Source organism: Canis lupus, chromosome 20 (assembly GCF_011100685.1).
Source record: "Canis lupus familiaris isolate Mischka breed German Shepherd chromosome 20, alternate assembly UU_Cfam_GSD_1.0, whole genome shotgun sequence".
Taxonomy (NCBI): Eukaryota; Metazoa; Chordata; class Mammalia; order Carnivora; family Canidae; genus Canis; species Canis lupus.
In genome coordinates this window covers 48,439,869-48,458,575 of record NC_049241.1, presented here as the reverse complement: position 1 = coordinate 48,458,575, position 18,707 = coordinate 48,439,869, and the positions used below count along the sequence as shown (strand labels likewise).

The window sequence follows — 18,707 nt, the reverse complement described above, 5'->3', positions numbered from 1 at the left end:
GTCACAAGTCCTCTTACTTGACTAGGCTTTGAGTCAGTGCCAAATCTGGTGGAAAGTGTGTAAGTCCCAGACTCAGATTTAGGTGTTATGATCTCTCCAAACCACTTTCGGACCTGAAACATCAAAGAAAATACTGGAATTGTTTTTATTAACATTGGTGAAGAGAAAAGCCAGTGAATCAGGAAGAGAATAAAGACATTATTGAAAAACTTTCTGTACAACATGTGGCATATCTTTAAAATGTAATATTATTTACTGAGCCTTAAAAAGGAAGGAAATTCTGACACAGGCTACAACATGGATGAACCTTGAAGACATTATGCAGAGTGAAAGAAGCCAGGCACAAAAGGACAAATCCTGTCTGATTCCACATATATGAGATCCCTATGATAGTCAAATTAGTTGAGCCAGAAATTAGAATAGTGGTTACCAGGGACTTAGCAGTGGAGAATGGGTAGAAGAATGGAAATGTGGATAGACCATGTGACAAAACAAATATAGCACGACAGTAATTGAAGTGATTGGCATATATGTGTTCATTGCATAATTCATTTAACCTTTTTGGTATGCTTGAAAATGTCCATAGTAACATGTTGGGAAAAATTAACTTATTATGTAATGCTGTCATAGAGCTATTAACACATATTAGTATGGAGACTATACATCACATGGAACTGTATTTAAGAATTCGTGTGTTTAAGTGGTGTGGCAGATTGCATTACAGCTTTCAATGATTCATTCATCTGTCATAGTATTACACCCTCATGGTGTAATACTTACTTAGTTTCATGGTGGGTGGAGGGTTATCCTCCCTTGACTTCAGGCTTGGACATATGACTTTCCTTGGCCAATGGAATATCAGTGGAAGGGATGTAAGGAGGACCACAAGGCTTGAAATGGCCTTGCCCAGTAGGGCTTATCTTTTTGTGATTTTGCCACTATCATGAGAGAACATATCCTAGGTTTCTGTCCCATTTATGCCAAGCCTGAGAATGAGTCACAAGGAGCAGACCTGAACATGATTTGTTGATCTGGATCCTGGAACCAAGCTGAGCTGAACCCAGACAAGATCAGCTAACCTCAATCAACCTTCAGACTTGAAAATGAGAAAAGTAAATATTTGTGTTTAGGGTACTGAGATTTTTGAGATTGTTTGTTACTCAGCAGTAGCTGACTATTACAAATGGAAAAGCTGAAGAAAAATATTTCCTTGATGTAGCAATTGTTTGCTTTCTGAAAGCTGTTAATAAGTTGATGCATCTTACAATCGATAACATCTTAAAGAAGAGAAAACATGGATAGTGTTTACACATGGCTCACATCTCATATGAAAATTTAGAGAACATAGGTTTAAATGTTCCTTAAAGTACATACCACCAAATATTTCTTGACTTTATGACAATAACAAAAGGGGTTGTTGTTTACCTGCTGGCTGAGGAGGCAGTAGACCAGGAAAATGAAGAAGCCCTGCAGGCTGTTGATGATGGTGAAGAGGTAAGCCATGACGTGGGCAGCTGGACCCACCTGCAGGATGCCTAGGCACCACGTGCAGCCCAAGATGAAGAGCTGAGCTGTTGCCTTGAATGTCAGCATCCTGAGGGGTCATTCACAATGACGTGAAAAGGCTAATAGTGGACATGGACACCCTATCATGTAGTTGTTAATGGCAGGGACTCTGGAGCTAGACTGGCTGCGTTTAAATCCAAGGCAGAACTAACCAGCTGGTGACTTTGGGCAAATCAGTTTGCCTTTCTGTAACTCAATTTCCTAATCTTTATAATATATATAATAAATAGGATTTTGACATATGTAAAGTGTTTTGGACAGTATGTAGAACAAAATTAGTACATACATAAAGCATTCTAAAACCAGGTGCTCTTTATCTCTCTCATTATATCACTTATAGATGAAGTGTCATATAATTTATTATTCAGACAGGGAGGCTTTTGAGACAGAAGTGCTAATTTATGATTACAATGAGCATAAACGGACTATCCCAGGCAAACTAGGATGTAAGGTCACCTTACTTATGTATCTATGTATCCCTAATTAGAAAACATAGTAATACATAAGTGAGAAAAACTAGTTGGGGAACAATTTGCATAGTGTGGCGCTATTGTGTGGATGCCCATCTGTTCTAGAGAAAATTCACAGCCCAGAAAAAGGTCTGGGGAAAATTTTATACATATCATACAGTTACCTCTGGCTTTCCTGAGAAGTGGAAGTAGCAAAGAAAGAGGGGAGCTAGCTGCTTTCAGATTTTACTTGATATATTTTAAAAACTTTGAAAAAATATTTAACAAATGCACTATTTTTGTGATTACAGTGAAATCAACAACAAATTACATGTTCACATAAAATGGAGCTGCTCATCGTCCAAAATGTTTCGAAATAGTATCATACAAAATGTATTTTAATCCAAATCCTAGGGCAGCCCGGGTGGCTCAGCTGTTTAGTGCCGCCTTCAGCCCAGGGTGTGATCCTGGAGACCCAGGTCGAGTCCCACGTCGGGCTCCCTGCGTGGAGCCTGCTTCTCCCTCTGCCTGTGTCTCTGCCTCTCTCTCTCTCTCTCTGTGTGTGTTTGTGTCTTTCAGGAATAAATAAATAAAATCTTGAAAAAACAAAACAAAACAAAACAAAAAAACAAAAAAAAAAAAAAAGAAAAAAAGAGTAAAACTTAAAAAAAAATCCAAATCCTACCCACAGCTATTACATATTATGTTATGTAGCAGAAATTGCTGGCTTTTTCCCCTCCCGTTCTCCTCTTCTTCATTTTAGTGTTGGATCCTTCCTTTTTTGAATTTTATCAAGGACACATGGCTACCCAGTTAGAGACTACATTTCCCGATAGTAGAAGGTAGATGTCACTGTGTGATCAAGGTCTAGCCCTTGAGATCCGGGCAAATGGGGAACATGCAGCTCAACTTCTTTCCATGGATGCGATACTGGCAAAGAAACATCCTGGGAAATGTGGAGCAAAAAATAGAAAGGACTCGAGTCTCTGGATTACTTTGTGGAGCAGAGCTTCCCCATCGGTCCTGGTTTATTCACCTCTGGACTGTGACAGGCAAATGAAATAAACTTCTATTTCACTCCTTTTTGGGGCTCTTTTGTCACCGAAGCTTAGTCTGTAGTACAGCTAATACTGTATAATAATGCCTTTCATTAACGGTGACACTGGGAGATGGCAGTTGGCTTTGCTAGGTCCTGGAGCTTGGTTGTGGGGTGTATGTGTGTGTGGATACACAAGAGGAACTAGTGAGACTAAGTACAGAAAAAGGGGAGTGCGGTCAGAAAATACCATTTACCCCACCTTACCTTATATTCTGGATAGTTGACACTTCACTATTGAGAGAGGAAAGTTTCTTTTTTAAAATCCAAAGGACCAGGAGAAAAATAACTAAATTCACCTGCAGGAATGACATGGATCATGCAGAATGCAAGTTAAAATAATGCACTGTGTTCGCTATAAACTGCAAACAATTCATACCTCCCTGCATGTAGGATTGAATGGGTAGTAGGTGGGGAAGTAAATTCATAGAACTGACAAAAATGTGTGCCTGGTGCTTCTTTGGTTGGTAACACTGGAGCCACATACTCACTCACACAGATAATGGCACAGACAGGGCCCAGGAAACTCCAGATGAATCCCTTGTCCAGGTTGAGCCAGCAGCTGGGAACAATGGGAAAAGGGGCCAAAAGAGAGATCAGAGAAGAACATGAAATAAACACCTTTTCCTAACACTTTTTCAACATCTGAAAAGGTCAGCCGGTGACAACAAAGGCTTCGATTCTTTGATTCTTTACTATCGTGTTAATGCTACGCTAAACATTTTACGATTGTAGTCACACCATGGTGAGGGTGGGGCCATGGGGACAACTGTTATTCCCATTTCACTAATGGGGTGGCCAAGACTTGAGAACTTGAGGTCCCATATTATGGGAAGGAAGAAGCTGGGACCTAATCACAAAATGCCCTCTTTCCAGAACCTTCCTTACTCTTACCATCACCTTTCTCTGTCTCACCAGGAAAGAGGTTAGAGCTATTACAGCCAAGGGGAAAGGAGAGTGAGTTTGACACGGATATTCCAATCATTATCGTTAACACTGCCCTTAAAACTATCCACAGCACAGGGTGAGAGTTGAGCTCACCGATTAGATGTTCCATAAAGGTGAGGCCTGGATGCAGCAGAAATGGCCACAATTATAGCCGGGACTCCATAGCCCACAGGGAACATGAGCTTCTTCATGAACTTGTTCACACTGGAGTAGTTGACCACTGTCAGGTTGCGTGCAGTGAGGAAGAGGTGCAGACCCTCCAGCAGCATCCAGGTGAAGGAGGCCAGGTAGAGATAGTGTAAGGCACCTGCGATGATGGCACACAGCACCTGGGGGAGGAGAAAGGTGCCACCAGGAGTGATTGTCAGAGAGGAGGGTGGCCCCAGGACCTGTTCCATACCTTGCCATTGGAAAGAGCTCATGTATATGGTTGAGTTGTCAGGGGAGGATTTGTCTTCTAGTTCATTAGTCAATGTGGAATAGGCTACTCTTCAAAATAACCCTGGGACCCAAGATTATTTTATTAAGATATCAATGCAGCACAGTTCCATGAACTGAGCATCCTCTGTGGCAGGGCTGGGTCTCCTTTGAGACCGTGTCAATACCTTGATCTTGGTCTTGTCAATGGCCGTGAGGAAGAGCAGGTGGGCCAGGAAGAGGCAGATCGAGAGCTGCAGGTGGAGGGAGGTGCTGGTGTTCTGGATTGCTTTGCACAGCAGGAAGGTGAGGGCTGCCAGAAGGAGGCACAGCAGAGAGAGGCTCAGCCCCATGTAGGTGATCACAGCCAGCACGGGATCATCCTCCTGGGATCCAGCCAAGAGAAGCAAAGACATCACAGTCACATTTTCCTGGTCTGGGGTAATGACTCTTCCATTTAATTTTTTTTTTTGTTTTTATTTTTGTTGTAGCCAAATCAGGAAAGAAGGAGGCAGGTAAGTTTATGTTTTTGATTAAGTTCCTCCAGGATCAGAATGCTAGAATTTTATGGTAGGTGATCACATCCAGCACGGTATTCTGCTTTTGGGTCTCAGCAAAAAGGACATCATGGTCAGTTTCCAAGATTAATCCTCCCCCCCTTGGTATGGGAGCTTCCCAAACACAGGCATGACTCCGCATGATAGAGAGTATAAGTGTCGGTCAGACTAAGTACTTTTTTCCCAGCTGTATTGAGGGATACCTAATATGCAAAATATTGCACATATTGAATACACACATTTTGATGTTTTTTTTTATTTATTTAGTTTTTAAAAAGGTTTTATTTATTTGTTCATGAGAGACACAGAGAGATAGAGGCAGAGACACAGGCAGAGGGAGAAGCAAGCTCCATGCAGGGAGCCTGATGCAGGACTTGATTCCGGGACTCCAGGATCATACCCTGGGCTGAAGGCAGACGCTCAACTGCTGAGCCACCCAGGCATCCCCATTTTGATGCTTTTAGACATAGGCGCATATATATGATGCCATCATCACAATCAAAGTAATAAACATATCCATCACTTCTAAGATCTTGTGTCCTCTTGCTTTCTTTTATGAGATGTATTCTCTTAAGTTTTTAAGTGCACTATACCGTTTTAACTATAGGCTTATGTTGTATGTCAGATTCACATTGAAATGAATGAATATGCTAGGCTAAGTCTTGCCACCAAGAGGTATAAGAAATCCTGTGTAACAGAGGGTATTAACCTCTTCACACTCATTGGTACCTGTCCTTTGGCTGCTTTCTATGAAATCCAGGGACCCTACCCTGAGAGTATTTCTCCTGTTTGGACATACCAGGAGTCAGTACCAGGATGTCAATGCTCCTTGAAAGCTGCCCTCAAGCAATAAAAGTTACAGCATTGATGGATAAATACCCCAACTCCCTCATCTTTATGTGGGAAGGGTCTGAAATGCATGTTCTAGGATATCTCCCAGAAATACTCAATGGGATTGAATCTTAGTTGTCCATGGAGTAACTTTCTCTTTAACACAACCTTTACTGGATGCCTTCTTTTTTTCTATCTTATTTCCTTATTGTTCTACTCATGTGTCTTGGAGTTATCTCCCAGAGAAACTACTTGCCCTCAAATTTTTGTCTCAGAATCTGCTTGCAGGAGATCTCAAACTAAGACATCTGTATAATTCAGCTCTTGATGGCTCATCTCCTTAAAGACAGGAGCCAGGAATCTGATGAGCCACACAGACTTAGTAAGACCCATCAGTAGGAAATGACAGTTGCCTTCTCTTACAATGATATGGGGATTTTCACTTGTTTCAATGTCACTTTACAGAAGTTTTTAATCATTTACTTTTAAAAAAAATATTTTATTTACTTGAGAGAGAGAAAGCATATGAGAGAGAGAGAGAGAGAGCAAGCAGGGGGAGCAACAGGCAGAGAGAGAAGCAGGCTCCTCATTGAGCAGGGAGCCTCATGTAGGGCTCGATCCCAGGACCCCCGGATCATGACCCGAGGCAAAGGCAGACGCTTAACCAATTGAGCCACCCAGGTACCTCATTCCTTTGCCTTTTTAACCTTAAAAAATTGTGAAATAGAACACACATACAGAAAAGAGCATACACATACATGTATCACATGATTAAAAATTATTAAATGGTTGGTGAAATCATTAGTCTGTAGAGATTATCCCAGAAGCTCTTTCTAATTGCAAAACACCTTCTCTTCCAGAGGTAACCATGATCCTTTTATGATAAGCAATTCCTGCTTATCTTTATAGTTTTACCACTTAAGTATGCAACCCCTGAGAATATGGTTTAGTTGTGTCTGTTTTTAAACTTGGTACAGATGGAAATATACTCTGTTCCACACAGTCACTCAGAAACCCATGGTAACAGAAGCTTCACCATCTGGTAGCTACACTCTCTGGAGTATGTTGCTTCTTTGTTACTCTGGAGGATCCCACATGGGATTTTCTTTTCTTTTCTTTTCTTTTCTTTTCTTTTCTTTTCTTTTCTTTTCTTTTCTTTTCTTTTCTTTTTTCTTTTTTTCTTTCTTTTCTTTTCTTTTTTTCTTTTCTTTTCTTTTTTTTTTCTTTTTTCTTTTTATTGTTTCAATTTTTCTTTTATTTTAAATTTTTTTATTGTGGTTCAATTTGCCAACATATGGCATAACACCCAGTGCTCATTCCATCAATTGCCCCCTCAGTGCCCTTCACCCAGTCACCCCCACCCCCCGCCCACCTCCCCTTCCACCACCCTTAGTTTCCCAGAGTTAGGAGTCTCTCATGTTCTGTCTCCCTTTCTGATATTTCCCAGTCATTTTTTCCTCCTTTTCCCTTTATTCCCTTTCACTATTTTTTTATATTCCCCAAATGAATGAGACCATATAATGTTTGTCCTTCTCCGATTGACTTATTTCACTGAGCATAATACCCTCCAGGTCCCTCCACGTCGAAGCAAATGGTGGGTATTTGTTGTTTCTAATGGCTGAGTAATATTCATTGTATACATAGACCACATCTTCTTTATCCATTCATCTTTCGATGGACACTGAGGCTCCTTCCACAGTTTGGCTATTGTGGACATTGCTGCTATAAACATCGGGGTGCAGGTGTCTCATGGGATTTTCTATACTTCATCCCAGAAAAGCAACACTGCTTTTTTTTTTTTTTTCTTTTCAAATTCTAGTTAGTTGACATTCAGTGCAATATTAATTTCTGGGGTAGAATTAAGTGATTCATTACTTACATATAACACCCAGTGCTCCTACTGGGGATTTACCCCAAAGATACACATGCAGTGAAAAGCTGAGACATTTTACCCCCCGCCATTGAGGTAAAATCCAAACAATATAAAATTAACCTTTTTAAAGTATACAATTCAGTGGCATTTGGTACATTCACAATACTGTGCAACCACCACTTGTGTCTAACACCAAAACATCTTCATCACTCCAAATTACAATCCCATGTCCATTAAGCATTTACCCCATTTCTTCTGCCCCCAGCCCCTGGCAAGCAGTAATCTACTTTCTGAGTCTCTGGGTTTGCTTATTTTGACATTTCATATAAGTGGAATCATACAACGGGTAGCCCTTTGTGTCTGACTTCTTCTTCTTCTCCTTTTTTAAAAAAAAGATTTTTAATTTATTTATTCATAAGAGATGCAAAGAGAGAGGCAGAGACATAGGCAGAGGGAGAAGCCATCTTCTTGCAGGGAGCCCAATGTGGGACTTGATCCTAGGACCCTGGAATCACGACCTGAGCCAAAGGCAGACGCTCAACCACTGAGCTACCTAGGTGCTCCTGTGTCTGACTTATTTCATTCAGTGTGTTGTTTTCAAGGTTCACCTCTGTTGCAGCACTACTGTCTCAATATTCAGATTGTAGCTCAAATGCTATCTTTCTATGTAAAGCAGCATGCTTTCAGCACTCACTCACTCTGGTCACTTGTGTTTTTCCCCCATTTTTAAAAGAGTACATATCTAGTAGGAGCTCATACTTAATTAGCTGGAGGAATTAAATGTATTCATTGTACCTGTTTGGTTAAGGCCATGAGGACAGCAAAACTGGACAGGTGGGTGCAGTTGCATATGGTGTGACTTTCATTCGCTTGTATCAGGAAACAGCCATCTCTGGACCACTGGCTGTGCTCCCCTGTGCTTTTCCAGTACACGCAGATGGCCTTTTCGCTACTGGTCTTCATCTGAAAGTAGAAGGGGCTTATTATGTTCTTCCTCAGGAGGGACAACCCTTAGAGTGTCAGTCTACACTGGGGTGGCCATCAAAGAGACACACGGCTTAGAAGTGACTCAGATGATTTCTATTTTAAGTGAAGACGATGGCTGCCAGCCAGGACACCTGCTCCCATAGTCCCAGCTCTGTTAGGGTACCATAAAACAAGATCATGGCTCTTTGGGAGCCAGAATTTTATAGGATGTCATTGGTTTCAGGGCTTTATCCCCCACTGTGGAAGTCAGACAAAAATAAAATAAAAAATAAAAGAAGGTCTGTGACTCATACAGAGTTTTTTCCTAAACACTCTCTAAAGCAAATTTCCCTGATTTCTTCACACCAATTCTGTCCCTCACCCCTTACAACACAAAAACTGCTCATGCAAGGAAAGGGGAAGCTTAGGAAAGAAATGGAGAGAGAGAGAGGGAGAGAGAGAACAGAATTATCCTTCAACCTCTTCTTTTTGTCCTAAGGGTTTCCAGAGCAACACTTCATGGGGCCAAGGAGAGAAGTCAGACTCTCCTGTTGGAGGGCTGTATCTCCTCTGATAATCCACAAGACCATCTCCAGATTTCTTGCACCACTCCTAGTCCCCCATGCCATATATGAAAAGTTTCATACTTCAGTTTTATGCATCAAATAGAGAAAACCTACATTTCCCATTCCTCCCATTCTTATTTTCTTTAAAATTAAAAAATAATTTTATTTATTTTTCCCAGCTTTATTGAGATACAACTGACATATAAACCATGTAAGTGTAAGGTAGACAACACAAGTTTTTGACATATGCATATATTGCAAAACAGTTAATTAATACCCATCACCTCATGTAGTTACGGTTCTTATTTTGTGGCAAGAACTTAAAATCTACTCTCTTAGCAATTTTCAAGTATGCAATGTAGTATTGTCAACCAGAGCCACCATGCTGTACATTATATCACTAGAACTTATTCTACTTGTGACTGGAAGTTTGTACCTTTGGTCTCCTGCACTTATTTCTCCCATCCCTCACCCTTGGTAACCAAAAACACATTTTCTGTATCTGTGATTTTGGCTTTTTAAGATTCTACATATAAGTAAGACCATACAGTATCTCTTTCTCTGTCTTATTTTACTTAGCATAATGCCATCAAAATTCATCAATGTTGTTGCAAATGGCAGGATTTCTTTCATTTCTTACTTTCATGAAAGAGCTGAAATGTGAGGGAACAGATTAATTTTATTATGTCTGTGTCTGGCTACTGACCCTCCTGCCTTTAAGAGTTTGGGCAGAGAAGGGGAAAGGAGAATGGATTAAAGAAAATTTTTTTTTCCAATCAAGTTATGTAGTGTTAATAATTAATGCCAGGCTTTTATGTAGGAATGAATATAATGTCTCAGTTCAAATTTCACAGGCATAAATTTGGAGGTAACTTCAACTAAAATAATCCCATGCACTAGAATTATGCTGCCCAAGAGAAATATCATGTGAACTACTTGTGTAATTTGAAATTTTCTGCTAGCCACATTAAAAAACTAAATAAACAGTTCAAATTAATTTTAATAATATATTTTATTTAACCCCCTATATTCAAAACAGTATCTTTTAGTATGTCTATATATCAATATATGCAATCGATATAAAAATTATTTTTAAAAAAAGATTTTATTTTCGCAAAGATTTCATTTATTTGAGAGAAAAAGAGAGAGAAACAGAGCACGAGAGAGAGAGAGAGAGAGAGAAAGAGAGAGCAAGCAAGTGAGCAGGGGGGTAGGGGCTAAAGAGCAAGAGAAGCAGACTCCTTGCTGAACAGAGAACCTGATGTGGGGCTTGATCCCAGGACCCTGTGATCATGACCTGAGCTGAAGGCAGACGCTTAACTGACTGAACCAACTGGGCACCCAAAAAAGATTTTATTTTATTTAAATAATCTCTACACCTGACATGGGGCTCGAACCCACAACCCTGAGATCAAGAGGTGTGTACCCAGGAGCCCCTTAAAAATTATTAATGAGATATTTTACATGCTTTTTTTTTTTCTTATGAGGGCTTCAAAATCTGGAAATATCAAGTCTAAATCCAGAAATACTAAGTCTTCAAAATCTCAATTCAGATACACCACGTTTCAAATGCTCAATTGCTACACGAGGTTCCTGGCTACCGTACTGGACAGCACAGTCCAGAGGCACTGACTGGGGAGCGTATACACTTTGTTCAGTCTATCTCCAAGAAAACTAAGCACGTTCAAGTGGCAGCTCTGACCCACCTTCATCTGCTGAAAACTCAGAATCACAGACTTGGAGAGCGATGTATTCCTTGGGGATCTAATAGCAGCACTCACTACCTGAGAGTTCAGGTAAACCTGCTCTTTCTCATTTGCCTCTTCAAAAAACGTTTCATTTGTGATGTTTCCAAGAGAAGAATAAGAAATAAAGGCAATTGCACTGGGACCTGAGAAAACAGAAAAATGGAGGTCTTTAATAGTGCCACCATTCTTCCCCACACCTACCATCCTCACACACCTATACATACACACAGGTATATATGGATGTGCATATTCACCTATGTGAGGGTCAAATTATTATTATTATTTTTAAAAGACTTTATTTATCTATTCATTGAGACAGAGACAGGCAGAGACACAGGCCCAGAGAGAAGCAGGCACCATGCAGAGAGCTCGACATGGGACTTGATCCAGGGTCTCCAGGATCACGCCCTGGGCTGCAGGCGGCGCTAAACCGTTGCGCCACTGGGGCTGCCAGTGAGGGTCAAGTTATTATTATTATTTTTAAAGATTTATTTATTTATTCATTCAGAGAGAGCAAAGAGAGAGGCAGAGACACAGGCAGAGGGAGAAGCAGGCTCCATGCAGGAAGCCCGATGTGGGACTCGATCCTGGGTCTCTAGGATCACACCCCAGGCTGCAGGCGGTGCTAAACCACTGCACCACCGGGGCTGCCCAAGGGTCAAATTAGAGATTCTCACTGTCTCTCCCTTTCTCATTTCTGAGACACACATTGTGTTTGTGGCCTTGAACCCTTTTGTTATATTGAATGGGATAAAACTTGGGGTAAGAGGAGAACCGGACAAACCAAGAGAGGTTAAGCTGATTTGCTTAAGAAAGAACATGACTGTAGCCTTAGGAGAAAATGCTGTAAAGTCAAATGGGAGAAGGGCCAAGAAGAGGCAGATGGAATTTTCAGGGGGGAGGAGAGGAAGGTCAGTGGTGAAGAGGAAGCTTAGGGAGTTAGGTAAGTCTTCCATGATGTCATTCCACTTCCCCTGCTGCCTCCTGAAGAGACTTCCGGAAAGGCAGACTTATTTTTCAAGAGTTTTAGAAGTGGTTTTGCATTCCTTTCAGATGAAGCATAATGTTGAGACTGGACTCAAGGAAATCCATTAACAGGTTACATGTATGTCTATCCCTTTGTATGTATTATGAATGTAATCATCTCCTCCCATATGTTATATACGTAAACTAGATCCAGAAATAAAAAATGTATATAGAAATCATAATATGCTAATACTTCTATCTATTTATTTATTCAATTTTTTTTTTTTTTTTTTTTTTTTTTTTTATGGAATGCCTGCTCTGGTCCAGACACTATTCTGGGTATACAGTGAGGGACAAAGGAGCCATTTCTGCTCTTATAGATCTTACTTTCTGATGCAGGAGAGAGACAAACAAATATAAATAAATCAGTAAAAGTATATGTCAGAGAACAATCAGTCCTAGGGAGAAAATTAAGTGAGGTTAGGGGACAGAGGGACTTGTCGGATGCTATTTCAGACAGATTTCAGATAGCAGAGTGAAGGGAGGGAAGGCCATGTGGGTATCCAACAGAAGAGTGCTCTACTCTAGGTAGATCTGAAATAACAGGGACAAAGTTCCAGAGACATGAATGTGCCCAGCTGGTTTAGGGAACAGGGAGGAGGCTAGTGTGGCTGAAGGGTGGTATGTGTGTGTGTGTGTGTGTGTCTGTGTGTGTGTGTGCACGTTAGAGTGAGAAGAGGTGAGGGCCGGGGATGTGATGGGGGCAGATCCTGCAGGGCCTTATAAGCCTTGAGGAGGACTTTTGCAAGTGGAAAGCCATTGAAAGATGTCAAGCAAAGGAATGCTGTAATTTAACATACTTTATCATTATTTTTATTTAGGAGAGTGGGCAGAAGGAGGGGGAGAGAGAATCTTAAGCAGGCTCCACACCCAGCTCAGAGCCCAAAACAAGGCTCTATCTCACAATCCTGAGATCCTGATCTGGGCTGAAATCAAGAGTTGGACGCTCAACTAACTGAGCCACCCAGGCTGTCCCAGGTCAACATACTTCAATAGACTAAAATATATGCATATGGGATATATTTATATCATGTATTTATAATTTTATCATATATTAGAGGAACATTAACATGACATATATCAGTAGGATATTGTTATATGCCAAATTGTATCCGCCCCAAATCAAGTCCTAACTCACAGAACTTGAGAATGTGACTGTGTTTGAAGACAGGGCCTTTAATAGGGCCAGAGGAGAAAGGGCCTGATTTTGTTGCTACGATGGAAGTGGGCAGTCCTGGGAGGCCTTATGAAGGAGGTGAAAGTTGACCTGCATTGAAGAGTAAAGAAGAGGGATGCCTGGGTGGCTCAGTGGTTTAGCAAGTGCTAAACCAGTTGCCTTCAGCCCAGGGCATGATCCTGGAGACCTGGGATCGAGTCCCACATCAGACTCTCTGTCTGGAGCCTGTTTCTCCCTCTGCCTGTGTCTCTGCCTCTTTCTCTCTGTGTCTCTCATGAATAAATAAATTAAATAAATAAATAAAATCTTGAAAAAAAAAAAAGAGTAAAGAAGAAATGTGGACACATGAAGAGAGACCAGCGATGTGTACCTGTCCCATGTGAAGACACAGGGAGAAGATGGCCATCTGTCAAGGAGAGAGACCTTGGAAGAAACTAACTCTACCAATGCCTTGATCTCAAGCTTCTAGCCTCCAGAAATATGTATATTTGTAGTTAGTTTGAATATGTGGGTTATAGGGCTATAGTATGGGTTATTGGATTATAAGATGTTATGACCATATTCTCGCATCAATAAGTTTTCTTTGTTCTTTGTAGCTGCCAACAAGTCCATACTACAGAGGCCATATATGTGAAGCAGTTAGGATTGTAGGGACAGGAAATAGGTTAATAGGTTTCTAGATTAAAATCCCAGTTTTATCACTGTCTAGCCTATGCAGCCCATCCTATTGGAATAAATTCCTTGGTAGGTTTCTCTAATCAGGCTTCTGTGGTCTTGTCTGATGGATCAGAAGCAATTCATTTCTGTTTCTCCAAGTTAATGACAGTTTCCATTTGTCAAAATGAAACAGTGGTGGGTGGTTGGAAAAGATGGGCAGGTGATATGTCCATCTGCTCTCGTACTTAGAAATAGCTTATTTCTGGGCTGAAATATTCTGGCTAAGAGCAAAATCACAAGCAGAAAAGAGAAGAGTGGCTGTAGGTGTCCACAGTCAACCTCCATGACCTGGGTTTTGTTCTTTGAGATGTTTTACAGAGAAGAGGTGTCATGGGTTATATGGATTATATGTCATGGGTTAATATCTTGGGTTACCTAGGACAGTCTTGGTTCACCTCTGGTGGGTGTCTGGGTACAATTCGATAGCACTTCCTTTCAGTCTTAAAGTTGTTACTGTTTGAAGGTCAATTATAAGGGTGCTCTACATGAACAGTTCTTAACTGGAGGTGGGTGGGTGGGGGGCTCCATTCTGCCCTCTGGGGACACTGGGCAATATCTGGAGGCATTTTTGGTTGTCACGTTGAGTGTGCACTTCTGGTGTCTAGTGAATAAGGGCCAGGGATGCTGCTCAACATCCTACATAGCACAGGATGGCCCACATGACAAAGAAGGTTCCTGCCCTAGATAGGATGTGAATGATAGAGAAACATCCCTCTTTGAGTTTGTCACACCTTGGTCGATGGATTCCTTTCTTTCATTAGGAATGTTGAGACCTCCACCTAAATGTGAATTTAATTCAGTGAATCTTCATCACTGTTCTGTAGGTAATGAACCCATAATGGTGACTCTAGAGAGACATAATTCATGATTGCCATCCTTATGGGGATTCCAGCATGGTGGGGGAGACAAAGTATGGCAATCAAGACAATGCAACATGTTAGATCCAGGATAATGTAGGTTCAAGGGCCTGGGGGAGTGTAGAGGAGGGAGGGCCTGACTCTGGTGCTATGGTAGGAGTGAGCAGTCCTGGGAGAAGGTGAAGGCTGAACCGTGTTGAAGAGTAATAGTTCACCCAATGGTGTGGTGGTTGGCATTCCTAGCAGAGGAACAGCCAATGCAAATGCTTGGAAGTGAGACTATAGGGCCCATGGTGGGGGAGGGTAAATAGTCCTTCATTGGGCACTTCTGTGCCAGGTGCCTCTTCAGGCACATGTAATCACATTATGATGTCTGTAACTTTCTTAAAACAAGTCAGCATAGGCAGTGCATATGGGTTGAGTTGTGTCCTCTCTGAACTCATATGTGAAATCCTAATCCCCAGTAGCCCCATAATGTGACTGAAGAGCAAGCCAGGCTGTGGATGTGTTTTGTTTGGCCCACAATGTGAAGTCTTGCACAATCTCTACAAGTTGTGAGTTTCAGAAAAAACTTTTGGTAACAAGGCAAGTGTGAACTTGTGTGGTTGGAGGTTGGCTTCCATCCTCCACCTAGCCCATTCTCAAATGAGGCAAGTTCAAGTTCTTATCTTCTCGGGGGAGGAGAGGAAGTGATAGGAACCAATTGTTTCATGACACTTCCTCAGTTCAGCACGTGTTTAGTTGTCCACGTTCTGTTGCCTTTACTCAGGGACTTTCACTGATGGTATAGATCTGCTGTATCCCACGTTTACAGGATTGGATTATAAGACCTCATTTATCATGCCTTAATAGTTATAACAATATGGCAGCTATCGTAAGACCAAATTTAAAAACGGAAGGTATTTACGCAAACAACTAAATTTTTGGTTTCTTTTGAAAAGTCAGAAAGTCTGGCAACAGTGGAACAATTGATAGTAACAATCCATTCCTTTGAACACAGGCTGTAGCAAATGTTGTAGGCACCCTGACTTTATTCCCTTGGCACTCTTGTGTTCCTTATATGCTGATATTCTACTGCAAGCAACTGCAACTCTCTGCCTAGGAGCATTCCTGGGAGCAGTAAATGTGTTGGATTTGTACACAGGCAGAGTGGCAGGGCCTGGGAGTTAACCCCTGTAGAAGGGCCCTCAACCACTGATGGGTCAGAGAAGCTCTCTCTCCTTGAATGGGAGACCTCAGCAGACTGAATCACAGTTACCACCAGCAGTGACCTGCTCACTACCATAATAATATCTGTATTGGCTCTCCTCTCTTCTCTGTTTCATTTCCTCTCTTCCCTACTGGAATGGTTGCTTTTATGTGTCAATGTGGTTAGGTCATGCTATTCAGATATTGGGTCAAACATGAGTCTGGGTGTTGCTGTAAAGGAATTTTTTAGATAAGAAGAACATTTAAATCAATGGCTTTGAGTAAAACTGATTACTCTCCGTTACACCCACTCTCCACGTGAGTGGGCCTCTTCCAATCACTTGAAGGCCTCATGAAAAAGGCTGAGTTCTCCCAAATAAAAGCTAATTCTGCCTCTAGCCTGTCTTTGATCTGCAGCTACAACATCAACTCTTCCTTGGATCTCCAGCCTACTGGCTAGATTTTAGACTTACTACCTTCCACAAACACAGGAGCTAATTTCTTCCTTTCATTTTTTTTTAAATCTTTTTTTTTTAATTTTTATTTATTTATGATAGTCACAGAGAGAGAGAGAGAGAGGCAGAGACATAGGCAGAGGGAGAAACAGGCTCCATGCACTGGAAGCCCGATGTGGGATTCGATCCCGGGTCTCCAGGATCACGCCCTGGGCCAAAGGCAGGCGCTAAACCGCTGCGCCACCCAGGGATCCCTCTTTTTTTTTTTTAAAGATCTTTAATTTATCCATTTGAGAGAGAGAGAGAGAGACAGACAGACAGAGCACAAGCAGGGGGAGAGGCAGAGGGAGAGGGAGAAGCAGACTCCCCATTGAGTTTGGAGCCTGATGTGGGGCTCGATTCCAGGACCCAGAGATCATGACCTGAGCTGAAGGCAGATGCTTAACCATCTGAGTGTCCCTGCAGGAGCTAATTTCTTTCTTTCTTTTTCTTTTTCTTTCTTTCTTTCTTTCTTTTTTTTTTTTGCAGGAGCTAATTTATTAAAATCTCCATCTCTGTTTCTCTTTCTCTCCATCCTCCACCCCCCACACCTGATTGATTTCTGTTTCTCTGGAGAAGTCTGACAGATACACCTACTGATGCTTCCTGGAATTACCTCCCAAATAAACTTACACTTCTCTCAGGGACTGCATTTCCATGAACCCCAACTGAGACCTGGACAGAACTGCCCCCAAATTGGAAAGAAGTATCTTCCATGCTGAAGACTAGAAAGCCTCCACTTTGGGGAGTTTTTTTTCCCTAAGGAAAAGACTCAGTTGACACAGTCAGTCTTAGGATAACAAACTCATTAGGAAGGAGCTTGTTGGGGACTCTCATTATCAGTATCAATGTATGATACTGATCTATGTGTCTTAGAGGTTCTGAATAGAGCCACCATGTGTACCTTGTATGTTTTCCTGCACGATGTCATCACAGTGGATATCTACTGAGTTCATGTGGGTGTTCAAGCTGAAGATCTGTTCTTCAGAGCAATTGTCTGTAACAACTCGAGTTTCAATAGCTGGTGAGAAAAGCAACAGGCACGTTTACCTTTAATATAAGCTTTAAAAACATGTATAGCAACATAAACAAGTTACGTTTACTGAATGTCTAGGATGTGCCAGGTACTGTACATTGTCTTATAACCCAGAGAGGGACCCTTATCCAAACGAGGAAACTGAAATTCAGAAATTAAGTAAAACCTTAACTCCTGGAAAACAAGTTCTTAACTAACATTCTTTAGTAACCATCTTTGTTTTTTTTTAAAAAAAGATTTTATTTATTTACTTATCTAGAGAGAGAGCATGAGCAGGTGGAGGGGCAGAGGGAGAGGGAGATAACCTTAAGCAGGTCCATGCTCAGCGTGGAACTTGATGTGGGGCTTGATCTCACAAGTCTGAGATCATGACCTGAGCTGAAATCAAGAATTGTAGGCCTAACTGACTGAGCCACTATGGCACCCCCTCTAGCAACCATCTTTCTGGCAACAACTTTGTTTCTAGAAATTTATTCTCAGAAAATAATCATGGGCGGGAGGATAGATTTAGCTACAAGGAAGTTCACAACAGCATAGATGATAGTGTGAAAAATAGGAAATGACCTAAATGTTCAACAGGAGGAATTGATTCAATAATTGATGGCTTGTCTCTATAATGGGGAACCATGCTTCCATGAAAATGAAGTCACAGGGGAATTGCCATCAAGAAACAAACTAATGAAAATATTTAACTTAAATATTAGCAGATGGCCAGAGGCTGGCTCTGGGTTTGAAATTGTTGAAACTAGGTGACGGGTACAGTCGGGTTCCTCCTGTGTCTCCCCGTTCACAGATGAGGGGAATGAAACCCAGTGAAATGAAGGCACTGGTCTCCCCCATCAGTTGGGACCTGGCCAAGTCAGGAATGCTGAGAGCTATTGTAATCTGAAGAATAGCTTAATTTTGAATGAAATGAATGCATGAATAAAGTGAATGAATGAATAAATTAATGAATGAGTCTCAATTCCAGTTTCCTAAGAAGGTTAGGCACTAGATTTTGTTTTATATTTAAAAAGTTATTATTATTTTTATAGAGCATAAACTATCTTATCTTGCAAATTGGTAAAACAAAATGGTTAGTTAGTCATACATAAATCCTTAGATATCTTCGGGCAGAATAAAACACAGCAAACGGTATTTCTGGAAGAGAATATGGTGATGTGTATCAGAGTCTATATAAAATGTGTCTTTTCTC

The 18,707-nt window shown here is 41.2% G+C and overlaps 1 protein-coding gene across 1 annotated transcript in view; it reads right to left on the bottom strand.

The window, feature by feature from the left end:
* ADGRE3 (adhesion G protein-coupled receptor E3) overlaps positions 1-18,707 on the bottom strand; it is a 39,312-nt gene that overhangs the window by 2,197 nt on the left and 18,408 nt on the right. The window contains 9 exon segments of the mRNA NM_001038666.1: positions 18-113; positions 1,426-1,594; positions 3,319-3,410; positions 3,607-3,673; positions 4,153-4,388; positions 4,665-4,862; positions 8,533-8,700; positions 10,976-11,160; positions 17,381-17,497. Coding sequence (NP_001033755.1) covers positions 18-113; positions 1,426-1,594; positions 3,319-3,410; positions 3,607-3,673; positions 4,153-4,388; positions 4,665-4,862; positions 8,533-8,700; positions 10,976-11,160; positions 17,381-17,497 — 1,328 coding nt within the window.